At 47.9% G+C, this 26,107-nt stretch overlaps 2 protein-coding genes across 3 annotated transcripts in view; one reads left to right on the forward strand and one right to left on the reverse strand.

Moving 5' to 3' along the window:
- The window catches only part of HPCA (hippocalcin), a 28,566-nt gene extending 15,958 nt beyond the window's left edge, over nt 1–12,608 (forward strand). The window contains exons 2-4 of the mRNA XM_058195151.1: nt 728–1,124; nt 7,198–7,303; nt 11,432–12,608. Coding sequence (XP_058051134.1) covers nt 747–1,124; nt 7,198–7,303; nt 11,432–11,529 — 582 coding nt within the window. The 5' untranslated portion in view covers nt 728–746 and the 3' untranslated portion in view covers nt 11,530–12,608. The remainder of the gene's footprint in view (nt 1–727; nt 1,125–7,197; nt 7,304–11,431) is intronic.
- Nucleotides 12,609–13,875: 1,267 nt separating this feature from the next.
- Nucleotides 13,876–25,231, reverse strand: TMEM54 (transmembrane protein 54). Of its 2 annotated transcripts, none has more exons than XM_058195150.1 (6): nt 25,087–25,231; nt 19,804–19,997; nt 19,143–19,202; nt 17,131–17,319; nt 16,706–16,840; nt 13,876–14,931 (listed from the first exon to the last, which is right to left on the reverse strand). In XM_058195150.1, the coding sequence occupies exons 2-6, from the start codon at nt 19,993–19,995 to the stop codon at nt 14,839–14,841; spliced, it is 669 nt and encodes a 222-aa protein (XP_058051133.1). In that variant the 5' UTR covers nt 19,996–19,997; nt 25,087–25,231; the 3' UTR covers nt 13,876–14,838. The 2 variants fall into 2 exon arrangements, with proteins under 2 accessions (XP_058051133.1, XP_058051132.1); XM_058195149.1 differs by lacking the exon at nt 25,087–25,231 and adding an exon at nt 24,854–25,045.
- Between the last annotated feature and the right edge of the window lie 876 nt (nt 25,232–26,107).

Genomic DNA, 26,107 nt, shown 5'->3' on the forward strand with positions numbered 1-26,107 from the left:
CGAGCAATCCTGGCCAGGTCAGGCTGCTGGCAAGTATGAATGGGTTCTCTCGAGTATGAAACCAAGACGTCTTTATTATGTAAGCCTGCGATGTGCCTTGCATAAAATATTTCTATTAATTGTGCTGCTTCTGCTTCTGATGCCATGGTGAGAGCTTCCTTCTGGCCATGTCTATTGGACTATATTTTGTTAATCCACACAGATTTCTTTTGCATTCCCAAGTCATGAATCACCTTGAACGCAACGGTGAAAATTCTGAGTAAAACAAACGCAATTCCTTGCAAGAGGGAGAGCTGGGGTGTATTTCGTGGAGGATGCCTTTCTTCTCCAGAATGGGGGAGGAGGTAGAGGTATTTCCTCTGGAGGAAGATGCTGTGTGTTTTTCCTCCAAAGGACCAAAAAGCGACTGAGGAGACTTAGTGGTTTTAGCCTTTCAAAGAGTCGTGAGGTCCCTTTGATAATCTAACAGAAATAGGAACACTCATATTTTGTGGCCTGTCTCTGTTCTGTGTCCTATGACTTCATAGAGCACAGAGCTGAGTTGCTGAACATCCAAATTACATTTTAAAACCCAGAAGCAAGTTTCTAGCACTCAGTGTTGCACACAGAAGTCCGTATAAACAAGCACGCAACGTGCATGAGGTTGCCCCTGGAGAGGCGGCCAGAGAAATGGCCAGGTTTGTGGGCCTAGTCGATGCCAAGGTTCTCTTTGCGCCTTGTGTTTCAGCTCGCAACCTGCTTCAGTCATGGGAAAGCAGAACAGCAAGCTGCGTCCAGAAATGCTCCAAGACCTGCGGGAGAACACCGAATTCTCTGACCTGGAGCTCCAGGAGTGGTACAAGGGCTTCCTGAAAGACTGCCCCACGGGCATCCTCAACGTGGAGGAGTTCAAGAAAATCTACGCCAACTTCTTCCCTTATGGGGACGCCTCCAAGTTCGCCGAGCATGTCTTCCGCACTTTTGACACCAATGGCGACGGCACCATCGACTTCCGAGAGTTCATCATCGCGCTGAGCGTCACCTCCCGGGGGAAACTGGAGCAGAAGCTGATGTGGGCTTTCAGCATGTACGACCTGGATGGCAACGGCTACATCAGCAGGGAAGAGATGCTGGAGATTGTCCAGGTGAGCCACCACCCCTCCCTCCCCCACCCAGCAAAGTCCTGACGCCTCCCAAGAGAAGCCTTTGCTGATCTCCTTTGGCAACCCTGAATAGCGGAGTCTTCATGGGTTGCTAGAGCTGAACTCAGAGGCCCGGACCCATAAGCCGCCCAAGGGAGGCGTCTTTCGACAGCTTTTAGCATAAGGCTCATGGCAAGACACAAACACCCATAGCATGCCAGCCCCCAGAGGATTGCAAACCTGAAATACAGGATTGGGGGGGTGGGTTGCTAGTTTTTAAAAGAGGCATCGTAAAATTTAACATGATATGTGAACTCAACACAGGGCATGAAGGTTTGGTGAACTGGCAGTCATGAAATCATAAATTACATTGTAGGGCTCACCCATTCCCTCTCTCCCTTCCTTCCTTCCTTCCTTCCCCTAACAGCAGTCTCTTCTGCAGTCAGAGGAAAGGATGAACGGTGACAAGAACTGAGGAATTCATAGCCCCTTTTGGCCTAATTTTCGAGTCTTGTCCTTTTGAAACAGCATCTTCCTGACTTCCAGGAACCCCAATATTCTAAATATCTAAATGTCCTTAATTCAACTAAGAAGTCAAAGTAGCTAAAACAGTTCATAAGTGAATGGGCCCTGAAGTTGGCCATCCTGGTTCTTAAAATTTCGTCCCCCCCCATCCCCCCCCCCCAGATCTTCTCCTCCACAATTAATCAACTAAAGCCATGGGTTAATATGCTGAGTGAAGTGATTAAAGCAGGGGACCCTAATTACTGAGTGGGAAAATCCAGTCTGCAAAGGGTAACTAATCTTAAGTGTGCTGTTAATCTAGCAATTAAACTGATTAAAGCTTTTAGCTTTCAGACTGAGCCAGAGCTGGTCAGAAGAGGGCTTGGAGCTGCAGAGGGAGAACTGGGTTTTCCACCAATTTTCCTCTGCCTTTGTTCTCCCTGTCAGCTGTTTTGCATCTGGCTGCTTTCACTGCAGAGGTCCCAGCACTATCCGCTGAGGGGGATGCGGCTCTTCTGCCTTTCCTTCCTTCATGACTTCTGGGGAATGAAAGAAAAGCAGAAGCTGCGTGGGAGAACAGGATGCTCAGCGTGGGAGGCGGCAGAGCCATCTAGAAATTCCCTGGAAAAAAGGTCTTTGGATACCCCTGAGACGGTCTTCATTGGCTCAGAACGAAAGCCCCGCCTCCTTGGCAGGTTGCATTGGGCGGGGTGGGCGAAGGCAGAGCGAAGGGCAGAGGGGAGCAGATTAGAGTAAGGAAATTGAGAGAGAGTAAAGGTTACTTGTGTTCTCGTTCCCCTACCTCAAATGTGTCTTTGCAGACATTAGAGATTCGTTTTATGCACATGCAGAATGGATTAGACTCGCAAAGGGTCCAAGGTTATATTTCTGGGTATTGGCAGCTTCCAGAACTGATTCCCAGGTAGGAACAGAGATGATAGAAACATCACGTTAAGCCGTAATTTGTTTAGGTCTGATTTATTGAATAAAGCACCTTTAGGATCACAGTGTAAACGGTGCCAAAAAATGCAGCTTAATACATTCTGTGAACAACATTGCATCAATGAACCTTCACTTGGTGATATTTTCCAGAAGAAAAACATGTTTTGTTGTTTTCTAAAAACAGTATCTTCTGTGAATATTCCCCCACCTGCCCAGAAGATGAGCAGAGATGCTTTAAAAGTCAAATTCAATTTGTGGATTCTTTTTTTATTCTGCACTGAGATACAGTTTGTTAATTTTGATCACATCTAAGTTAAGGCCGCTACTGGCATTCTGGGGAATGCCAGAAAAAATTCAGATTGCTGAATCTTTTGGACTGTGGGTTGTAACTGAATTTTAATAGTAATAAGATCTCTGAGGAAGAAAAAAAAAGAGCATTGCTGAGAGGGTGCCTTCTTAGTGCATGGAGATGGAAACGGAAGAGCCTTCTGTATCAGATTCTTGTTTTAGAGGTCAAAAGCATTTGAAGGGATGGACACTGCAAAACACACCAAGATGTGGTGTGGAGACCTCTGGGTACTCCAGCCCCTCCTGGGACTGGCACCTCTTTACATCCATATGAAGTCAAAAATGGGGAGGTTTTTTGTGGGGGGAAGTTTGCAGCGTTGGTGTGGGAACCTTGGAAACCTGTAGTTGGGGGTGGCTTGTCCTTCCCATAATGGCTGCCCAAACTGTTTGCAAAGCGTGGATTTGATAGGTCTGCCCTTTCTGATTGCTACCATCTCTGCTTCCCTTTGCCCTTTATCTGGGCACAGTTCCAGAGAATAATAATAATAATAATAATAATAATAATAATAATAATAATAATAATAATAATAATAATAATAATAATACCCATCCTTGCCCATCCTTCCAATTTTCTAAGAAATCTCATGAGGCTCTGTGGGGCATTCCTGGACATGGAGGTCTCCTGGAAGAGACTGGGCACTCGTGGTTTTGCTGATGGCTTCCCAATTCAGACAAGTCCCAAGTTTGGATTATAAGTTTGGGTCAGCCAAGGAAGGACACTGAATGACCAAGAGAATCGTTCAGTGGCCGCATTAATCTGGGAGTTCAATTTAACTGGTCTGAATTTCCACAATCCATCAAACAATAAGCAAATCAAACATGCTGGATTCATACCACACTGAAGTTATCTCTAGCATGCTGGGGGAATGCCTCTGCTGGATCTCTGCCTGGCTAAATATATTTGCGAGTGTCATTAATAAATTTGCCCAGTTCACAATCAGGGCATTGAATTTATTGCCACGGAGTAACCCAGATGCACCTGGCCATTAAAAAGCAGCTGGCAGATAAACTTGCTGCTTTCCTTTCAGCATCCAGCATAGAAGTTCTGGGTTGAGTTCCAGAAGACCAGCCAGGAGGGATGGGTAGGTGGAGATCTTGGTTCTCAATTTCCATCTTACTTTCTTAGTCCTGCCCGTATCTGTAGTGCCCTCTGCTGGAAATTGATCGACATTGCAAGTCCATAACGCAGGCTATCCTCAATGTTGCTGTTTTGGTTCTCACCAGGGATGATTGCAGGATACTGTCCAAAAAGGGCGTTGCACATAAAATGCATTGCATATAAAAATAGGTGCAACTGCAGTCACAGTCACCATCTTAATTTGGCCATTACCCTCTAGAAACTTGTGTTTCTGAAGTGTTCCATTTGGGTTCATTTGAACAAAAGGTTTATTTTTTGCTGACCAGTCTTGTCCTCAGGCTCCTCTGCGGACCGTTGCTTTTCCCAAAGGATCAGCCTGCTTGAGCTGCCATTATGGCTGACTCCCCTTCTATTGTTAACAGCCCAGCTATCAAGTTGTGCATGCGAATTGTCAACGTATTCTGTCACGGTCTGCTGGGAAATAACAGACTGGCTGAATATTACAGGAAAAAAGTGCTTCTGCTCTGCCAGATCTGTCCTGAGCTGCCTGGGGGCCCAGAGACTCAGACTGGCTGGAAAAATGCCTCTTTCTCAACCCCCAGAGCAGAAAAGGAGGGGAGGAAACCCTCTCGGGGCAGGGATAGAGACGAGCGCCAACAGGCTGAGAGCTCCTTTCCTCCTTTGGTCTCCAGAGCTGGGATGACCACATCCCCATAGAATAACAACAACCATGCTGGCTGGGGATGATGGAAAGTCTAGTCATAAGTGTCTTCAAATGAGTCAGTCTGGGGCAGGCTGGTTTAGAAAAGGCCATATAGGGAGGTCTTGACTTATGACTTGTAGCTGTAGCAACCATTCACATTTTGATGGACCTGAGTGGGGCTTACAACCCAGATTCAAAGCTCAGACAGTCAGCCTGTGGTCACATGACTGGACATCGGGTGCTCAGCAATAGGATCACATTTACAGACATTTGCAGGGTCTCCTAATCACGTGACTTTGTTTTACGAAGGTTTTGATGAAAACTGGCAGTTACTTCCGGGTTTTGGCAAAATCGCGCCTAAGGCGAACTATTGGTTCACAACAACCGTGCAGTTTGGTTAACAACTACTACAAAAAGGGTCCTAAAATCAGGTCAATCACATGACCAACCTGCTTTGCAACCATCATGAGTTACAATTGTGATCCCATTACAGTCATAACTCAAGGATTATCATCTATTTGCAGCAGGAATAGCCAAGACCCTAGAGGATAGGCTGAAGAGCCAGATGGATCTTGACAGACTTGAAAATTGGGCCCTATGTAACAAAATGAAATTCAACGTAGAGAAAAGTAAAGTCTTACACTTAGGCAAGAAAAACCAAAAGTACACATATAGACTGGGTGAAACCAGGCTTAATAGCAGTGACTATGAGAGGAATCTTGGAGTCTTAGTGGACAACCAGCTAAATATGAGCCAGCAGTGTGCGGTGGCAGCCAAAAAAGCCAATGCAATCCTAAATTGCATTAACGGAGGGATACAATCAAGATCACGTGAGGTACTAATACCACTCTATAAAGCCTTAGTAAGGCCACACCTACAGTATTGTATCCAGTTTTGGTCACCACACTATAAAAAAAGATGTTGAGACTCTAGAAAAGTGCAAAGAAGAGCGGGCAGGATGATGAGGGGACTGGAGGCTAAAACATACGAAGAACGGTTGCAGGAACTGGGCATGGCTAGTCTAGTGAAGAGAAGGACCAGGGGAGACACGATAGCTGTCTTCCAATGTTTGAGGGGCTGCCACAGAGAGGAGGGGGGTCAAAACTATTTTCGAAGGCATCTGAAGGCCCATAAGGAATAATGGATGGAAACTGACCAAGGAGAGATTCAACCTGGAAATAAGGAGAAATTTTCTGACAGCGAGAACAATTAACCGATGGAACAGAAGTTGCCTTCGGAAGTTGTGGGAGCTTCATCACTGGAGGCTTTCAAGAAGAGATTCGACTGCCATCTGTCAGAAATGGTGGAGGGCAGGGATATCAGAATAGATTTCTTTGAGGGCCTGATCAGCATTGTAGTTCTCCTCTGCAGGGTGGCAGGGAGGGGGTGGGGCGGAGACGGGACGGACACCTCCTGCAGCACCCTGGTGGCCAAAACAGGGCACGTGGATGCCCTCCCCGGCCTCCAGCAGCACTCGGCCAGCCAAAAACGGGTCGTGCAGCCTCTTTTGGCTGGCAGAGGCACCACGGGCCTCTCCTTTGATATTTCCAGGCCAGCTGGATTTAAGCACCCCGAGGGCCGGATCCAGCCCGTGGACCTTGAGTTCGACACCCCTGGTGTAGAATCTCCTGCTTGGGTGGGAGGTTGGACTCTGTCCAACTCTGTTAATCTGTTAATGTGCCAGGCACGATAGGACTGTAACATTCCTACTGAACATTTTATTTTCCAAATTGCACATAGACAATTGAACAGCAACAACTGCAAGAAAAATGTATTTCTGATGCAGGTAGTCTTCAACTTATCATTTAGTGACTGTTCAGAGTTACAACAGCATTGAAAAAAGTGGCTTACAACGGTTTTTCCCATGACCGCTGCAGCATCTCCATGGTCACAGGATTTACATTCGGGTGCTTGACAGCTAACTCATATTTATGACGGTCACAGTGTCCAGGTGTCACGTGCTCACTTACAAGCAAAGTCCATTGGGAAGCCAGATTCACTGTGTTACTTACTTAATAACTGAAGCGATTCACTCAACTGTGACAAAAAAGGTCGTAAAACGGGGCAAAACTCAACTGTCTAACATAAATTTTGGGCTCAATTATGTTCGTAAGTGGAGGATTACCTGTAATACTGAAGAACATTGAACTTTTCTCTTGTTTCCAGTTTCCATACTGGGATAAGCGGTGGCAGTTGCAAACCAATTTGTTGGAAAGGAGAAGCCTGTTGAGTTGGGTTGGTGGGATTAGAGGAGTCTCGATTGCCCATGTCAAGAGCAGAGGCAGACGTTGTAGATCCAAAGTGGGGCTGCCAACTGTCGAGTGGTCACCCCAATAGTCCAGGCTTACCTGTGGGGGTGCAGCAAGGATGCCCCCCTCCAGCCCAGCTGTGCCGGCCTCGTTCAGTGCAAGCCCTGTTTCACATCAGGGGGGCGGGGGGGGTCCTTGGCAGAATCCAAAGCCTCTACAGACTTTGCTCCTGCTCCTCTTCCTTTTCTCCAGGCTATCTACAAAATGGTCTCATCAGTGATGAAGATGCCAGATGATGAATCAACCCCCGAGAAACGGACGGAAAAAATCTTTCGACAGATGGATACCAATAATGATGGTAAATGAGGAGACAGAGAGATTAAGACACAAGCTCATCAGTAATTCCAGAGCTTTTAAGCAAGAAGGCAGGAAAGCTGATTAAATACAGTGACAAGGGGCTGTGGTGGGGAAGGAGGTTGCCCCACAGCTCTGCCAGGCTGGACAAGAGGGAGGCACTGCCGGCCAGTAATTTCTAGTATTTTGCCTTAATGTAGGCCTCCTCCCTCCCTCCTTCCCTTCCTTCCAGCACAAGCATATTACATTTGATGAAGAATAAGAAAAATAAGGTGGTCAGATGCTGCCCTTAAAAAAAGATCTTGCAGGTCATTTTTGCATGACTGCACAGCATATGTTAGGCTTCTTCCAGGAAAACGCTGGTGTGCTCAGAGCAGGGAACTGCTCTGCCCATTAGAGGAAGCCAGCGGGAGAACAGGGCCGCTCAGCGGGCGTTCAGAGTATAAATCCCCCCTTTCTGCAAAAGCAGAAGCGGGGAAGGCTAGCAGAGAATGGCTTTGGGCCTCAGGGCCTCTTTTTCCACCCCATCTTCCAGGCTCAGGGATGGCTGGCCCTCCTGGTTGTGGGCTCTGCCGCTGCCATCATGCTTCAGAAGTCAACATGTCTGCACCTAGGACAGGAAATCCTCGACTCGCATCCATTCATTTAGCAACAGTTCAAAGTTACAACGGTGCTGAAAAAAGTGACACATCCACCGGTCCTCACACAACTGCCTCAGTGTCTCCACGGTCACATGATCACAGTTTGGGTGCCTGGCAACCCAAATGTATTTATGACTGCTGCAGCATCCTGGGCGTGCATTGTTGCCATTTGCAAGCTTCGAACAGACAAAGTCGATGGGAAAGCTAGCGGGAGGGTTACAAGTTGCAGTCACACAATGCTTTGCTTAAAAACCTCTGCAAAAAAGGCCACAAAATAAGGTGGTCGTGCGATGCCTTGCTTAACAACTGCACCACTTAATGATGAATTTTACGTCCTTTTTTGTGGTTGTAAGTCAAGGATACCTGCATAAGAGTTCGGTTTGCTGCACTGTCTCATTCCGTGTAGAGCTCAAAAGGCAGCCATGGGCCCAACAAGTTGTGCCCGCTTGAAAGCAGCAGTGGCATTCCAGCATTAGGAACTTGCCCTCCAGTCCAGCCAGGGAGCTTCTCCACCTAAGGAGTCCTTTGTACCTCCCTGAGAGCTTTGGGGTGAAGTGGCAAGAAATTGGCTGGGCTGAAAGGTTTTTCTGTCAGATTTCCCAATTTTGGAAGAGGCCAAAGATTATAGTTGGGATCTTAAGGTTGCACTGACAAGGCACTCATTTTGCCTAGGAGGCAGTCACAAAAGCCAGGATGGTGGCCCAAACCTGCAATCCAAGCCCCGCCCGTTTTTATGTGAATAGCAAGAGGGTGAAAATAGATTGGAGATTGGATTTTCTTAAGGAGTGCCAAAGATGCTTTTCGGCAGGGGTCCCAAACCTCAGGGCTGCAGCCCACTACTGGGCCACGCCCTATACGAAACTGGGCCGCAGGAGAGACGGGCAAGAGCGTGTGAAGCTCTACTTCTGCAAGCGGCAGGCTTTTGCGTGGGTGGAGGGCACTAGCCCTTGCGTGGGCTCCACTCACATGAGTGGAGGGCACACACACCTGCAACCCACACACCTCCCCCCCCTCACCCTCACGCTGGGCTGGGTTGCCAAGCCGGAAAGGTTGGGGACCGCTGCTTTAGGGCAGTGCAAATCTGGCCCAGCCCTCCTGAACACCCCCTGACCCTGCAAGGAAATCCACGGGGGAGAAGGATCAAAAAGCTCGAGTTGCTACTACCAATGGAAGGGGGCTACAATCTTGATTTTTTTGAGGCATCCCACTCCTCCCTTGTGGACGGCCTTCCGTGGCTAGGACCAGCAGGCCCCCAGCTCTGCCTCCGCAGCTGCTCAAGAGAAACGGATGGACGTTTCAGCCAGCTGAATCTGTTCTGAGATGACTACTCCCCCTCTGCCCGCTGCCCCATTAAAGAGAGACCTAAATGATGGGTGTGACATAGACCAAAAGCAGCTCGCCCCTTCCGCAGGTCAAAAGAATGGCCTCTAAGCAGAAACAGGCCTAAAATAACTGATGGGTAAAAGAAAGCAATTGATTTCACCTCACAACCATTCGTTTAGCGGCCATTCAAGGTTACAGCGGCACTAGAAAAAAGTGACTTACAAGTGCTCCTCCTCACCCTTATGACTGTCTCAGCATCCCCAGGGTCACATGATTGAAACTGACGCACGGCAATGGGCATGCGCCTACGGGGGCCGCAAGATGCTGTGATTGCCAGGCGCCACCTTCTCAGCCAACTTCCGACAAGCAAGGCCAATGGGAGAAGCCAGGTTTGCTTAACAACCATATGATTCACTTAACACTGGCAGTGATTCATTTAACAACCATACCAAGAAAGGGTGTAAAACCAGGCACAACGCACTTAGTGACAGCCTTGCTTAGCAGTGGGAATTCTGGTCCCAATTGGGATTATAAAGCGAGAACTATGGGGACTATTTCTCAACCTTGGCAGATTGAAATGAGTGGACTTCAACTCCCAGAATTCCCTAGCTAGGGGAGGCTGTTCTTGAGCAACACAAAACCTCTGAACTCTACTCGTGGCTGCTAAATATGTTGGAGCAGCAGTTCCCCAACCTTTCCAGCTTGGCAGCCCAGCCTGGGGCAGAGGCGTGTGAATGGCAGGTGCATGTCCACACACAGAGCTCCATTTGTGTGAGTGGTGGGCACGCACGCCCTCCACTTATGCAAACAGAGCTTTGTGCGCAAGCAGAGGCTGCTTGTGTTCACGCACGAAGCTCCACTCGGCAGGGACTTGCACTTGTGTGCGAAGCTCTACTTGTGTGAGCAGAGTGCGCTTGTGCTCATGTCCAAAGCTCTGCACGAGGGAAACTGCCCGTGAGCGCAAATGCCTGCCGCTTGTGTGAGTGGCGCTTCATGCCCTCCACTCACGCGCAGGCTTACCCATCTCTCCCGCAGCCCGGTTTCAAACAGGCTGTGGCTTGGTAGTGGGCTGCAGCCCAGGGGTTGGGGACCCCTGTGTTGAAGTCATTCCCACCAAACGTCCCATCGGTTGAAATTAAGGGGCAGCTTTTCTGGGGTGCAAATCTGCTCCACTCTCTGCCACCAAAGTTTGTGCAACTTAATCAGCCCTTTTCACCTTTTGGATATTTATTCAAAGCATTGATTCTCCTTCAGAGGGACTGAGCTTCACTTCTGGTTTTAGCTAATAGCAGGTTTCATCCAATGAAGCTCCTTCCTTTTCGCAAAGAAATTTCATCCCAGGTGACATGTTGACAGCTTTCCAATGCCAGAGCAGCTGCCCCCCCTGCCCAGGATGCTCACCCACCCTTGGCCAGAAAGTCATGCCGTTAGGGGCCACCAGTAGGGCAAAGGAGTCACAGCAATGGAACTCAATCATCAAAGTCACTCATGTTCAAGTCACCATGGCTGAGAAACACTGGTACGGCAGCTAGTCCTTGACGAATGACCGGTTGCTTAGCAACCATTCAAAGTTGCAACGGACACCCCACTCCCCAACGGTTCTTATGACCTGGTTCCAAAGTTCTGACAGCCAGGCCCCTTCCCTGTCTTGACTTCCCCTTGAACAGCCTTCTCTGTACCTGGAGAGCTCCCTAAGTAAGCACCCATGTTCACCAGAAGCCAAGGTTGCTCCCTCACACACACAAAAACTTCCTGTGTGTCCGGAAGAGCCAAGGCCAGTCTTAAAGGATTAGACCAGTAACTGAAAAACAAGACATCAATATAGTTAGTTTGACATGAAAACCTCACTTGACACATGAGAAGAGGGAAAAGAAATCCTTTGGGGTCCAGGTTAGCTCTGCTGAAGTTTTTCTAAAACCATGATATACCTTTGCAGGAATCCTTTATCAAGAAACAAGGTGGGGCGCAGGTAGATTAACTTGGCACAAGGAGGCCTGGGAACGTCAGATGAGGATGGAGGGCCTGGACGGGGCATTGGGCAGTAGAAAGCTCTCAGGGAAGAAGGAAGCAACCAGGGGTTCCTTCTGGGAATTCTGCTCCATCTGGGACCGGCATTCCCACTTCTTTTGTTGTGCTTGACCCCCCCCCCCCCCGTTTCTCCTTTCCAGGCAAACTGTCCCTGGAGGAGTTCATCAAAGGCGCCAAGAGCGACCCCTCCATCGTGAGGCTGCTGCAGTGCGATCCCAGCAGTGCCTCCCAGTTCTGAGCACCTCCCCACTGCCCAGGAGGCTCTGGAGGAGCCCACCTCCCCAAACAGCACCCAACTTCACCGGGCGTCTCCGAGGAAGTCACCAGCCTCCTCCCGTTCCTGCTTGGACATCAGAGCAAGGAGCACCGGCCAGTCTACTGAATTTTTTTCTGACTCACAGATATTTTTCCTTTCCCTCCTCCCTGAACACTGTAGCTTGGTGTGAATGTGACACGACATGGGATGCAGCTGAGGGGGTGGGTGGCAAAGCTGGAGCCTGAGGACCAGCCGGTCTTCTGTCAGCCCTCCAGGTTAGGGTCAGCCAAAGGGGCCGCTCGTCTGCAGCTGCCTGCTGCCGGCTCATGGCCCGCTCGTATTCCCACTGCAGGGCTCCAAGCGCGAGAGCAGCTTTTGCTGGCGAAAGCGAGGTCTGTAGCCTGAGGCACCGGCTGCAAATGCCAACGAAGCCGAAAGGCCACTGAGAGGAACCCCAGTATATGCCCGGACAACTCCCAGTCGGGCAGCATATAAATTTAATAGATTAGCATAATAAATTATTAAAATGACACTAGGTCAGATCAGTTATGTACAAGAAGTAGAAGTCTCTGCTTTGCATTGTTTAGGAGCAGCCCTGCTGTTTCCAACCAGGGTCTGTGTAATGCTGAGGATCATTTGGATAATAAGCACCCTTAGGGCTATGCACCTGTCAAAAGTGCTTTGGGGGCCCTGTGTTTCTGCACCTCCCTGCTCTCCCTCCCTCCTTTCCTTCCTTCCTTCCCAGGAGCAGAGAAGCACTGGAGGTTCAAAGCATTTCGTTCCTGCCCAGCTTTGATCTACATTCAGTGCCATTTAATGTAAACTACCTTAGCTCCTATGCCGCAGACCCCCTTCAAAGAGTCATGGCCACACACACACACCTTCTGCCCCACCCTCATCGCACCCCCTTGCCATGCGACACAGCACCCCAAAAGGCAGCCGCCCACAGCTTTGGGAGCAGAGGAGAGAGAGAGACCAGCATCCAGAAGCTGCTTGGTGTGAAAAATGTATATGTAGAATTATTTGTTGATTGTCTTACCTGCTTTTCATTATAAAACGATCCCAACGCAGCCACGAAAGAATCACAGCTTGCAGATTTCTTTTGTGCTCAGATGTCCACTCAGTTACTTTCTTCCCAAATTACAGAGCCAAATTCTCTGATTTGTTGCAACTTGCTTTGGGAGTGACCAAAGAAGCCAGGACGTTGCTGGGTGATAACTTCTTGCCCCCCATCCCACGATTAAATGGTTTTGCCCGCCTCCCACCTACTTCTTAGGGAAAGGGGCTGGGTGTGCAGGTGTGAGCTTCCTGCGGTGGTTCTACACATTCATGCAGAGTTTTAGCTTGGCCAGAGCTCTCAATCTGCCTCGTCTCTTGGTTGCAACCTCCCTGCAGGGTGGGCCAAGACTTGAATCAAGGCTGAGGGGTAGCACTTCCGAGAGGAACATCCAGAACCAGGACTAGGGGAGCAGTGGTCCCTCATTCATACTCCAGTCTTCCTGCAGAGACCTCCCATGAGGCAGGGAGGTCAAAAAGTCAAGATGATGACCGCAGCCATGCAGTCAAAGCCTCGCCTCTTTTTACCTGCCCCCCCCCCCAGGCTCAGGTACCCCTGATGGCTACCCAGGAAGCTCTGCTCCTGATGAGAAAAGACCACAGTCCCCTCACAGCACTTGAGGGTGGGGGGGGGACGTAGGGATGGTGCAGAAAGCCAGTGACCCTGCCCAGTTTCCCACCAGCAGCCAAGGCCCCCTGCCCTCCCCTCCCCTTTCAGCCACTGAGCTCCTCCCCATTTCCTGAAGGCAAGGGGGGCAGGCAGAGGACCCAGGACCAAAGCCCAGGGTGGGAGGAGGCCCTGCTCTCTGGATGCTGGCAGGCTCTCTTGCTCCCAAGGGCCCTCCACAGCCATGCATTACCCCACCCCCACCCCCCACCTTGATTGTTGGACTACCAGCGTCATGCTACGGCTGAGAGGATGGGATTTGTAATAGGGAGGGCCACAGTTTGAAGAGAAACAGATTACAGCAATTTATGAAGCCATCTAGAGACGATGTCCCTCTGTGTCCAATGGGAGCCTTGATGAGGAAAGGCGCCTATGGAAGACTAAAACAGCTTCTCCAGGATGCTGGAATTCTAGGCGCTGCAATCCCAGAGGCTGCTCTGCATTTGGGTCCCGGCTCTTCAGGCAGCAGCGTGTAGGACGGTCTGGTTCCCTGTGAATGAACCCCTAGAAGCTAAAATGAGGCAACGGCCTGCAAGCTGCAGAAAGTGTGAAGCTGAGAAGGAACTCGCAAGCCAGCAGGGAAGGAAGAGCCAAGTCTCTGCCAGTTCTTTTAATTGATTTGTTAAGATTTTTTATTCCATCTTTGGTCCAGGAGTTTAAGGCTGAAAACAGTACTCCCATCCTCCTGGCATTCCACACAACAACCCTGTGAGGTAGGTTGGCTGAGAGTATACAGCTGGACCAAGGTCTCCCCAATCTGCCTCCTTTGCAGCTGATTGATCCATTGCCCCCCCACCATCCATTATTTCAGTAGATTTGCATATTTACAGATATAAGCAAAGGGAGGGTGGATTTGCAGTTTTGTCAACAAACCCATCTTCTAAAGGCCATTTTCCATCGTTATCAATGGAAACTATAGTTTTCAGTCCCTGCTTAAGCTGCGATAGCAGAATAGAAACTTCCTGAAAGCAACATGTCAGAGAAAACTCCAGTTGGCCCTTTGTGGTCCCTTCTCTCCCCCGAGTGGTCCTGCTAGAGCCTCTTCCCTGGTCATCAGGCTCCCGTCACACTGGGTGACTTTGCTCCTGAGAACGACCCAGAGCATCATTGGCCCCCCCTGAAGAGAACATCGGGTCCAGATGTTCGAGTCGCCACCTCCGGCCTGCCCATCCTAGAAGAGTCCCACACGAGGGGGGTATGCGCACGTGTGTATCGGAATAAAAAAGGAAGAGCTCACAGTCTCGTTTGAGAAGTCAAAGCTAGAAACATCATCCAGAGCAAGAGTCTCCAACCTTGGCAACTTTAAGCCTTGGCGGACTTCAACTCCCAGAATTCTGTCTGCCAAGGCTTAAAGTTGCCAAGGTTGGAGACCCCTGATCCAGAGGATGAGCAGGAGAAATGCACAAACGCGAGACTATTCATTGCTTGGGAGAAGTCTCAGCCATTTCTCCTGGCAGGCTCCAGCCCTCCCAGCGGTCAGTGAAGTCGGATGGTGACACTGACCAGGGACCGTCGGAAAGGTGCCACAGAAGAGTCTTTGAGGGTTTTGCCTGCGACCCGTTTGGCCTCTACAGCTGCGCAACGTCCAAGCGTTCCATCCTCAGCAGATCCCGTCCTTCGCAGGAGTCTCTGCTCTCGGCGGTGGCGGTGACGAATGAGATCTTTAAAGCAAGGCAGTGCCATCAGTCAAAAGGGAGGCCAACCTCCCCCCTGCCCTTCCCCCTATTGCAGGGCACAAGCATCTAGGGTGGGCTCTGGGGATTGGCTCCGGCCAAGGTACTAGCTCGGACTTGGAGATGACCTGCAGCTGTGCCTCTGCTACCCATTAAATACTCTCGCAGGGCTTGTGAACGGCATCCAGGAGCTGAAATGACAAGAGGATCCAGGGCCCCCCTCTTGCAAATGTTGACATACAAGCACTCCCCAATTTACAATCATTCGCTTGGCGGCTGAAGTTACACCACCATCGAAAAAAGTGACTTACAACCAGCCCTTGCAACTCAACAACTATTGCAGCACCCATACAGCCACGTGATCAGAATTCGGCTACATGGCAACTGGCCTGCATTTCCGATGATCACATGATCACCATTCACGACCTTCCCGATAGGCTCAGCCAATGGGGAGGATGGACTCACTTAAAGACAATGCGATTCACTTAACAACTGCAGCAATTTGCTTAACCGCCATGGCAGAAAGATTGTACAGTCTCGCATGACCCACCTAACATCCACCTTGCTTAGCCACCGAAACTCTGGTGCCAATTGTGGTCATAAGTCAAGGACTACTTGTACCCCTCCCCCACCCCACCCCCATAGACCTCCTTGTATCAAGCCAGCCTCTCCTCATTCGCGTCTTGGTGTTTCAGCTGATGCGTAATTTTAGAAGCCTTTGCTTTCCCTCCTAATCATGAAGGGCCACTCCAGTGCGGACTGGCCCAAGGCCCCGGCCCTTCCTCTGCTGGCCTGCCCAGGCTGCGCTCTTCTAAAGGCAAGTGAGGAGCAGTGGAGCTGCTGCCCTATTTGTTGCAAAAGGTATTTTTGGTAAGACCAGATTTAATGAGATGCAAATTGATGAGTAAGTTACAAACAACCAAATATTTAAATCTGGCCTGATTACTAAGACATGATTCAAAAGCCTCAAAGGCTCAAATCTAAACCAGAATGCCAGATAAATGGATCATCAGATCCTGCAGATTCACAGTCCAGGAGAAACCCAGCATCAGACCTGCCTCCTTCTGGATCACAACGGGAAGTCCCAATCTTTGGCCATAAAAAGAAAGGGGCAATCTGGCCACGTGGTGCGGAGGGGAAGAAGTTGGTGGAACGGGTGAAATGCTCCCAGTTCAGACCGGATCGGCCGATCTGGTAGTGATGGTGGCGGGTGCTTTGGAGATCCGGTAGCAAAAATCCCTGCCTCCCCCACCCATGCCCACCCAATCGCCTGGTCACCCACTTCCCATTTCTTTTAAAAAATACTTTTAAAAGGTTTTTTAAAAAGGCTCAGACAATCACAGCTGAGCCACACAATCATCAGAGCCTTTTTTTTTTTTTACTTTTAAAAGCATTTTTTTACAACCTCTTTGGCCAAATAGGTTGTAAAAAAAATGCTTTTAAAAGTAAAAAAAAAAAAGATTGCGCGCCACAGCTGCTCACCCTCCCCCAAGCACTGTTCTACTTACCCCATGCCTCCTTTTGGCATGCAGTGCACCTTGCATTTGGGGCGTGGTGCGCACTGCGCATGCGTGCACAGCCAGCGAACTGCTAGTAAACTGGTTCCGATTTCACCACTGGGATGGAAGCGTATAATAGGCCTTCCTCCAAAGCACGGAGAAGGACCTGGGCCAGATCCGGTAGGCCCTACGAAGACCTCTCTTCTCTTTCCCCAACTGCCCTCCTCCAACTCTGCAGGGAACAGGGAGAGAGGAAGATTTACCTTTTTCTTGCGCTTCCCCCTGCGACAAAGCTTCAAGTTCAGGATCGTCAGAGTGATAAGAAAGCAACGGATGCTGAAGATGATCTCCACGGAGTCCAAGAGAAAGGAGAGCCCCCAGAGGACCAGGGCAGAACTCTGAGGAGAGAGAAGGGAAGGGAAGGTCAGAAATAGGTCCACCAACTTTCAGAGGTACAAACCACGGCTCAATGGATGGAGCCACCGACCCATGCCAACTTCCAGCCACCAAGGAGGAGCAGTCCTGTCCAGGATGCTGAGCAACCCAATTGCAGTGCAAAAATGACACCCCCAACGTATTGCTGAGCCTTTTCTCCTGGGAGATGAAGCCCCGGGTTCTAGAGAAACCCCTTCCCCACCACAGGCACCTTCTGGTAGCAGGAGTTTCAGGTCCTTTTGGGCCGACTTACATAGATGCGTGTGGGATCGAAGGGGCACTCGTGGGCGATCTGAATGACCTCCATGTCAGCAAAGGTGCACAGGGAGAGAAGGGCATGGCCCTTGTTGGCAAAGGTCAGGCCAATGGCCAGCGCCAGCCCCACCAGGCAGAAGAGCGAGAGGAGGCTGCTGCTGATGCTGAGGGAGAAAACGGCCCATCCCTGTAAAGAGAGAGAACTGGGAAGCTCTGGTGCCAATACTCATTTGGCTAGCAAGACCAAGCACTAAAGTATTATGTTTATTTATTTTATTCTTTACATTGATTTTATAAGCTCCCCGGTCTTCCAGATGTAACTCTGGGAAGTCATCATCCCATTAAAACAACCACAGGAAAAGTATATCACCAGACAAACACATAAACACTCCACAATAACAATCTCATAGGGCATCTAACCTCCAGCCTTTCAGAGGGCAGGGGCTGCCACAAAAGATAGAGGGAGCAGGAGGGTTCAGAAAAGAGGATAAGCCACAGAGCATGGCTTACAAAACACAATGGATGAGGTTCACTCATGGTACAAAAACCTTGATCCTTTCTGGTTCAGTGTTACAATTATTAGCTCAGCCACTTCACAAAATTAATGCAACTTTCCAAATTCATACAACCCACAACATACTACCGGTATGTTAAAATATGGCTTGTTTATTTCAGGTTCAGTTTGTGAAGTGAACATAGAGTGATTCCTAGGTGAAACTGGCAAAATGGCTTTCTATAGACAGAGGTCAAACTCAGAATAATTCAGAAGTCACTTGAACTTTGGGGAAGAGAAGTCAAGTCCACATCATGTGTGAACCCAGCTGAACTGGAATCAAGCAATATTATGAATGCCATTTGAGAATTTCAAAAGATGTTACATGTGATACCACCCAAATTGGGTTCTTGGGTTCTGATTCCAACAGTCCTAGGACTGTAAATGCCAGGAACTGGAGTCCAACACAGATGGAGGGAACGAGACCTGGGAACTGGTATCTAAACCATTTAAAGCAGAGGTCTCCAACCTTGGTCCCTTTAAGACTTATGGACTTCAAATCCCAAAGTTCCTCAGCCAGCTTTGCTGGCTGAAGGACTCTGGGAGTTGAAGTCCACAAGTCTTAAAGGGACCAAGGTTGGAGACCCCTGATTTAAAGCAAAGGTGTTTTTTTTTAATCTTACCCAATTTTTGAGATGTCCCCCATGTTGGCTGAGAAACCCTGATCCAAAGGGCTTCGTGTTCACAGAGTGGAGAAATTCTTCCCCAGCAAACTAAAGTTTTGGGAGCAAGCAGCTATAATACATGTAATTAATCAATCAAGCAATCATCCTGCCAGAAATGGATAATGAAGCCTTTCAGGATGATTTTTGTGCTTCCTGGATTTTGATCTGCATTTTGGATAGTCTAATTAGTGCATTTTTATATAAGTGACACAATTCTGCGCAAAATTTTCCACTACAGCAGCATTTAGAATTTGCATGTTAGGGAAATAATTTGCATAGATGGATGTTAGATAATTGCACATCTTCCATATGACTTCTCTATATTTTAGTTTGTTTTTCTTATTCCATTTGTAGAGGCATTTATATTAAACAGTTTTGTAGTCTGCCTAAAAAACTCTCCTTACTGGATGATTCAAAATAAACTAAGCAGAGCTACATGCAGAGGCCTGCTTATAGTTCCTTCCCAATACACATTGAGAAGGGAACTACTAAAACTTGCCCTCTGTAGCCTGGAAAGCTGTTTACTTAAAGCTCCGTTTTATGGAGTTACAACATGTTCTTGGGTGGGAGTGAAGAAGAGCCTGATGACCTTGAAGATAAGCAGATTATGGGTGTGGTGAAGGAGAAAAAATGAGGCTCAAGGTTAATCCATTCTTTCCTAAGGGAGTGAGCAAGAGCTTCTGCAAACAGTTGGGGGTGTAGCCTATTATGGAATTCTTATCCAGAAACCTAGCTCATTTTCTGACTGGAAGCATGTCTGCTCCAAACTGCCACAGGGACAAGACTGCTTACCAATGGTTTTTGGGATAGGTATCTGGAAAGCACAATGGCTGCTATTCCACAGGATATTGTCTGTAAAGGAAAAACCAGGAAATTACCCCATGCAGAGCAACAGCAGATTACAGTACGGTGATGCAATTCCTCCCTCCAGATGTTGTCTTCAAGATAAAATTCCAGCAAATTGAGAACAGCTGATGGCTTTGCAGGAATTAATTTTGATGATTCCAAGATCTAAAGTGATTGTTCTATTATTCAAAGGAATTTGAAATCTCTGGCAAGGTAATAGCTTTAGAATTATGCTTGCCTTTTGCTACTGCAGAATCATTCCAACTTCAGTCACAACACCACATTTGGCACAATTCCCAACTTTATCATTAAGAGAGAAAGAAGATCAATTATTTTGTGGGTGCCCATCAGAACCAGTAACTGATTTTTACTCTGTTTCTGACTTTAAAATCACGTACGGCAGTTAAAGTGATAATTATTTGCATTCGACTTTTTTGATTGGGGGCTAACTTATCCAGGGGATCCTTCACCATTTGGGCGGAAGAATGAGCTTGCCTTTGGTATGCCCTGCGGGCCAAGCCTGCTTCTGCAAGGCAGCAGAACAGGGAGATGGATTGGTTGGTCTTTCCACCAATTCCCTCCGTATCATATAAACCAGGCTACCTACCAAGATGGCTGAGATGGCTGAAACGATGTTAGAAATGGCATACTGCAACGAAATGGTATCTTGAGGGTTGGCAATGTGGCGCAAGACCGTCCCATTGACCAGGGCTCCCGAAATGAAGTTCAGGTGACCAATGACAATCAGGATGAGTCCTGTTTTCATCAAGAGTTTCTGGGAGCTGCTGGTGTCAATCATATCTGAGAAAGAAACACATTTGTTCCAGTGCACAGTTTTGCATCACAGGAAAGGAGGAGAGAACTAGACATGCCGCACAATGTGAAGTTTTACGTAGCAAACGTTGCCTCTGGGGAAGAGCAGGCCTGCTGAGTCAGGTTCAAGACGCTGATCTCTGATCCTAATGCAAGGACCAATCTTATCCCCCTGGGAAGCATCTTCCCCTGGTGCTCTTCATCACATAATTCTCAAAGCTTTGCTGACTCTCTTCCTTCCTTCCTTCCTTCCTTCCTTCCTTCCTTCCTTCCTTCCTTCCTTCCTTCCTTCCTTCCTTCCTTCCTTCCTCCCTCCCTCCCTCCCTCCCTCCCTCCCTCCCTAACTCTTTTCTGAAGCAACCTCAGAAATCATCTGATGAACATAGTTTACTTGGACTTTGGGACTCCTCTAAGGCTCCTCTATGAATTAACCTTCCTAACAAACAGGAAGCAGCAGGTGAAGCTAAGCAGAATCACATCAGATATCTGTACAATTAGCACAGGGGCCCCCCAAGGCTGTGTGCTCTCCCCACTTCTCTTTGTATACCAATGACTGAATCTCTAACGATCCATCTGTTAAACGACTGAAGTTTGCAGATGACACGTGATTGGTCTCATTTGAGACAATGATGAATCTGCATACAGACAGGAGGTTGAACAACTAGCCTTGTGGTGCAACTGGAACAATCTGGAACTGAACACACTCAAAACCGTAGAAATGGTGGTAGACTTTAGGAGAAACCTTTCCATCCATCTACCTTTCACAATACTAGACAACACAGTATCAACAGTAGAAACCTTCAAATTTCTTTTTTTTTTTCATAAAAAAGTTTTATTTTTACAATCATATCAAACAGCTCATCCAATGTACAGTTATATACAATTAGTCGGGCTTGCCCAGTCACCCCCCCACTTTTTAACACTCTTCCCTCTTCTACCTTCTTCTACTTTCCAGACCTTCCTTTCCTTCTCTTATCTACATCCTCTCCTCCCTCCACCCTACACCTTCCTTCTCTTATCTACATCCTCTCCTCCCTCCACCCTCCACTCCTTCTCCCTCTTCTACCCCTCTTCCTTCCTCTTCTCCTCTTTCCTACCTCCTCTCTCTCCTCTTTTCTCCCTCCCCACCGTTCTAAAATGGTAACTGGGCAGACCCGACCCTACATTAATTATATTTATACATCTTCAATAATCCCTGTACATTAACCATCACTCTATCCTCTACCCTCAACCCCCAATTCCCTCCCCTTACCCCCCACCCCCCACCTTGACTTCCCAGAACAAAATGCAGGGTATCAAAACTAACAATCATAATCCAAAATAATTCCTAAATTATAATCTCTAGTCACCCCACACATAATCACACTCTCAATTCCCTCTCCTTCAGAAATATATCTAATACAAAATTTCTAGGTTCTACCATATCGCTAAATCTAAAATGGACAGCTAACCTCAAAAACGTCATCAAAAAAGCACAACAAAGAATGTTCTTTCTGCGCCAACTCAGAAACTGCCCAAAGAGCTGCTGATCCAGTTCTACAGAGGAATTATTGAGTCTGTCATCTGCATCTCTATAACTGTTTAGTTGGGTTCTGCAACCCAACAAGACAGACACAGACTTCAGAGGATAATTAGAATTGCAGAAAAAACAATGGCTACCAACCTGCCTTCCATTGAGGACCTGTATACTGCACGAGTCAAAAAGAGGGCTGCGAAAATATTTACAGACCCCTCACATCCTGGACATAAACTGTTTCAACTCCTACCCTCAAAACAGCGCCATAGAGCACTGCACACCAGAACAACTAGACACAAGAACAGTTTCTTCCCGAACGCCATCACTCTGCTAAACAAATATTTCCCTCAACACTGTCAAACTATTACTAAATCTGCACTACTATAAATCTCATTGTTCCCATGACCCATTTCCTTCCACTTATGATTGTATGACTGTAATTTTGTTGCTTCTATCCTTATGATTTATATTGATATTGTTTCCTGATTGCTTATTTGTACCCTATGACTATCATTAAGTGTTGCATCATTAAGTGTTAAATTTGTACCCTATGACTATCATTAAGTGTTGTAAGTGTTGTACCTTGTTGAAGGTATCTTTTCTTTTATGTACACTGAGAGCATATGCCCCAAGACAAATTCCTTGTGTGCCCAATCACACTTGGCTGATAAATAAATAAATAAATAAATAAATAAATAAATAAATAAATAAATAAATAAATAAATTCTATTCTATTCCTTTCTTAAGCCAGTCTGGGATATGTGAGGGGGCTTCTGATAAGTCAATAAAGGTGCCGAGAATAGTAATAGTGGGGCACATCTTATAATGGAGTCTGTTCAGATGTTTTTTCCCTAACAATTTATACTAGGACTGCTCTTCTCAGCTTATTTACAAATGATTTGGCCAAATTTCAGGGAACATCAAATGTTTTAGACTGATTAAAGCCAAAAAAAATGCAATTTAAGGTAAGCTTTAAAAAGCAAGCTATGGTAAATGTTCCGATGCAGCCAGATGTGCAGAGAAAAGAAGCTGTTCCCTGACAGAAATATGCAAGAAGCATTATCTAGGGCTAGGCAAAGAAACAATAAAGAATTAAAGAAGTCCTGGGAAGCAAGATAATAGTCAAAAGGTAAATGCCTTCCTGATTTACTGGGTATAAGGAGGAGGGGAGGAGAAGCAGAGTCAAATCTGCAAAAATCTGTTGTGACGATTTACATTACCTTGATCTAGCTTTCCTGTGGAGATAGTTTCTGGTCTGGTCTACCTAGTGCAGGGGTCTCCAACCTTGGTCCCTTTAAGACTTGTGGACTTCAACTCCCACAATTCTTAAACGGACCAAGAGACCCCTGACCTAGTGGGTCTGACACTAGAAACTTGGAATCTAAGCTGCTTCAAACATCCTGATGGAGAAACAATTGCAAGCCCAACCAGGACCAGCACCTCAAGAGGGTGGCCAAGAACTTTTGGACAGCCGTTGCTCAGGTAGGTAAGGTCTGACCCTGTAGAAGCAGCTGACCTGCCGTTCCCATCACCCTGGTCAGTTGGCCAACAGGCAGATATGGAGAGAGATGACATTTAGAACATCCGACGGCAACCGGTTCTCCCACTCCTACACCAGATCAACCCTTCCGTTGAGTCCCTTCCCATGAACCTACCTATCTCTTTATCTTGGTTTACAGTTTTTAATTAACTTCTGTGAGTTTTCACCTGGCTGTTCTTCTCTGGAGAAGGAAGACAGAACTTGGGGGAGGAAGGGGTCTGTGATGCTCTTCTATATGCAGTCCTGGCTGTGTCTCAAGGCAGATACCATGCAGGATCTCTGTCACGACAATACTGGGGATGTAGTGCCATGGGCTCAGCAGGGATGGGCAGTTGCTCCCCCAGCCAATTTATCTCCCACAGGTTGAGCCAGGAGCCATAAGGAAGTCTATAATGTAGTGTTTCCTATGGGAAAGAACCAGGGCCTTCCTTTAAAGATTAACCATTGCTTAAACAGCAGAGTGAATGAGGCCAGAGCTACAAAGTGTGAAGTGGGGGGGGGGAATGGAGGGGGAGAGCAAGAGAGGCTGTTTGGAATGCAACTGACCCTCTTGGGCCATCCTGAGGGGACCCTGCTTCTCCAAAATCTGGTTGGGCAGCTAAATTCCCATCTCTTTTGTTCACCTGACTTTAAATTCCTCCAGGCAAAAATAACTTTATGTGTGTGTGTGAGAGAGAGAGAGAGAGAGAGAGAAGGAAAAAAGGAAAGAAAGAAAGAATAGAAACAACAGATTCAGGACTTTTAGACTACCAAGACAATCTCCATGCAGCGCTGTTTTAGTTTTTGCATGACAGGCATTTCGAAAGCCTCATTAAGGCATATTTTGTACAACATTTGGTACTTTTCATCAGCTTTTAAAATCTTCTAATTATGGAAAGTTTGTCTAGATCATTTTTAGATAATCACATTACTTTTCCATATTTAGTTCAATTTATGTTCTTCCTATGTCTTCAGAGATTCATTTACATTAATGGTTTTGTAGTCTGGCTCCAGAACTCTCATTTTGGATTGAAAAGAATTATACTAAATAAATCAAGCATAGAGCTGCCTGCAAATTCCTTTAAGGGAGAGGTTGTTTGTATCAGAATTGCTCCCAGTAAAGTGTTAAACAAGATAACTACAACAAAAAAAACCATATTTGAAAAAGGCTGTTTGCATTTTTTGCTGTTAACCAAAACAGTAAATAAAGATAATTTTGTTTTGAAAGAGCAAACATTTCCATTTAACGTTAGCTAACCACTTTCTCCCAAAACTCTCCTGGGATTTAACGCATAAGAAAACTACTTTTCATATTAATTGCAACGCTTACATTTGTCCCCCTGCTCTGCATGATCTCCCAATTAAAAATGTAAGACCAGCTAAATGTATCCTGGAAATGCTCAAACTCCTAATGTGCTAAAAGGCAGACGCGCCATGCCCGTTTGTGTACCTTTCGTTGCGTGAATAAACCTAAATCTGATCTCTAATTTCAGCACCCCGGACTTCCGATCCCCCTGAAGCTGAACCCTGGAAGAAGCCCCTCGACTTGGAGCGTGGGTGGCACCCAAAGCCCGGTTGCTATGCAGCCAGCGGGGGGGGGGAGAGAGAAAAGAGGGGTCCGCCCAAGTTTCAACCCCTTTTCTCCCCCACCGGAATGGCTGAGCGCCCGCTTTTTCCGAAGAGCCCGGGGGCCGGGCGGACCCCGCAGGAAAAACCTCTGGAAGGCCGATCGAGGCCATCAAGAACGGCCGCCCACCTCCCGCACCCACCCACCCCGCCTCCCCGGAGCCCCTCGGGGCCGCCACTCACCCAGGCGACACATGGGGGCCGTGCGGAACTCAGCCCATCCCAGCTGGGACGGGCGCCGGCTCAACTCCCGCCTGGCGTGGCAGAAGCACCGAGAGCGGTGCGCCTCTACCGGCCACCTGTCTCGGCTCCGCGGCGCTCCGGTACCTGCTCCTCCCGCTTCCGCCCTTCGTCCGGGCCCCGAACAAAAGGCGCGGCTCCACCTTCGGCCTCCGCGAGCGGGAGACGTGACTCACCTGCCAGCCCCACCCGGCCGAGCCGCTCCCTCCTGCCGCCGCGCTGAGCGCCCCGCGGGCCAGGTGGGCAGGCAACTGCGGGAGGCAGAGGAGGCCGGGCCGGGCGCGGGTTTGGGGTCCAGGCGGGGGAAGCAGCAGCTTTCGGGAAGGAGCCCCGGCAGCTGCCTTCAAAGCAGCCCCTTAGCCGTGGTTGTGTAACCTTGGTTTGCCTCTGGCTGGTTTGGGCTTGGTTTTTGGTCCAATGGGCTGCGGGAACCCAGGCAGCCTCAGCCAGTGTTGCTCAACCGGGGCAACTCTGAAGCTCCCTAGATTGGAGCCTTGCTGCTCTGGGGAATTCTGGGGTTTGACGGCCCCACATCTTAAAGTTGCCACTGGGTTAGATAGGCGGTGTGAAAAAGTCCAGTTTCCTTTCTGCTGATTCTCCACTGCAGCTTTTGGGCCTTTCTGGAACTTGGCTCCTGGTCTTGGACTGACCTGGTGGTATCCCATCCAAATTCTTTCAAGGCCTCACCACGCAGAGCTTTCAGAAGTTAGCCAAGCTTGGTTGATGCCATTTCACCCAAGGAGCCAAAGGCTGGAGAAATCCAGACAGACGCCTCAGCTGTTTGCCAGAAGCCCTTTTCCAGATGCCCCAGCAGCCCCAGGGTCTGTGGAGGGAGGCCCCCTTTGACCTCTAAACAGCCCATTAAGATTGGTTTCAGAACATCTGTTGGCATTTTATGCTGTAGTTACTTCTGTTACTGCTAGTTATTGCTGTTCCTGGTTTTTCTTTCCTATGCCATTGTTTAGGCCTTTTTTTCCAGTGCTGTATGTACTTTTTAATAGATTTTATCAGTATTTATCAGATTTTTTTCATCTATAAAACATATTTTATAATAAAAAAATAAAAAAAAACTCTCTGGTACTTTTAAAAGTAAAATCTCCTTTGAGCTTCAGGGTCATCCCCATGTAATTTTTTTATGTCAACAGCATGCAAGTGGTTTGTTCTCTTCCTCCATTTTTTTTTTTTAATTTAATTTTA

The sequence above is a fragment of the Ahaetulla prasina genome, chromosome 10, assembly GCF_028640845.1.
Source record: "Ahaetulla prasina isolate Xishuangbanna chromosome 10, ASM2864084v1, whole genome shotgun sequence".
NCBI classification, from domain to species: Eukaryota; Metazoa; Chordata; class Lepidosauria; order Squamata; family Colubridae; genus Ahaetulla; species Ahaetulla prasina.

Bases quoted from the DNA above. Each gene is read 5' to 3' on its own strand.
- TMEM54 (XM_058195149.1), bottom strand. The intron at 19,203-19,803 runs GTAGGTAGCCTG...TTTCCTTTACAG, and splicing joins CAGCCATCTCAGCCATCTTG to ACAATATCCTGTGGAATAGC. The intron at 14,932-16,705 runs GTAAATCTTCCT...CTTGCTTTAAAG, and splicing joins GGGGGAAGCGCAAGAAAAAG to ATCTCATTCGTCACCGCCAC.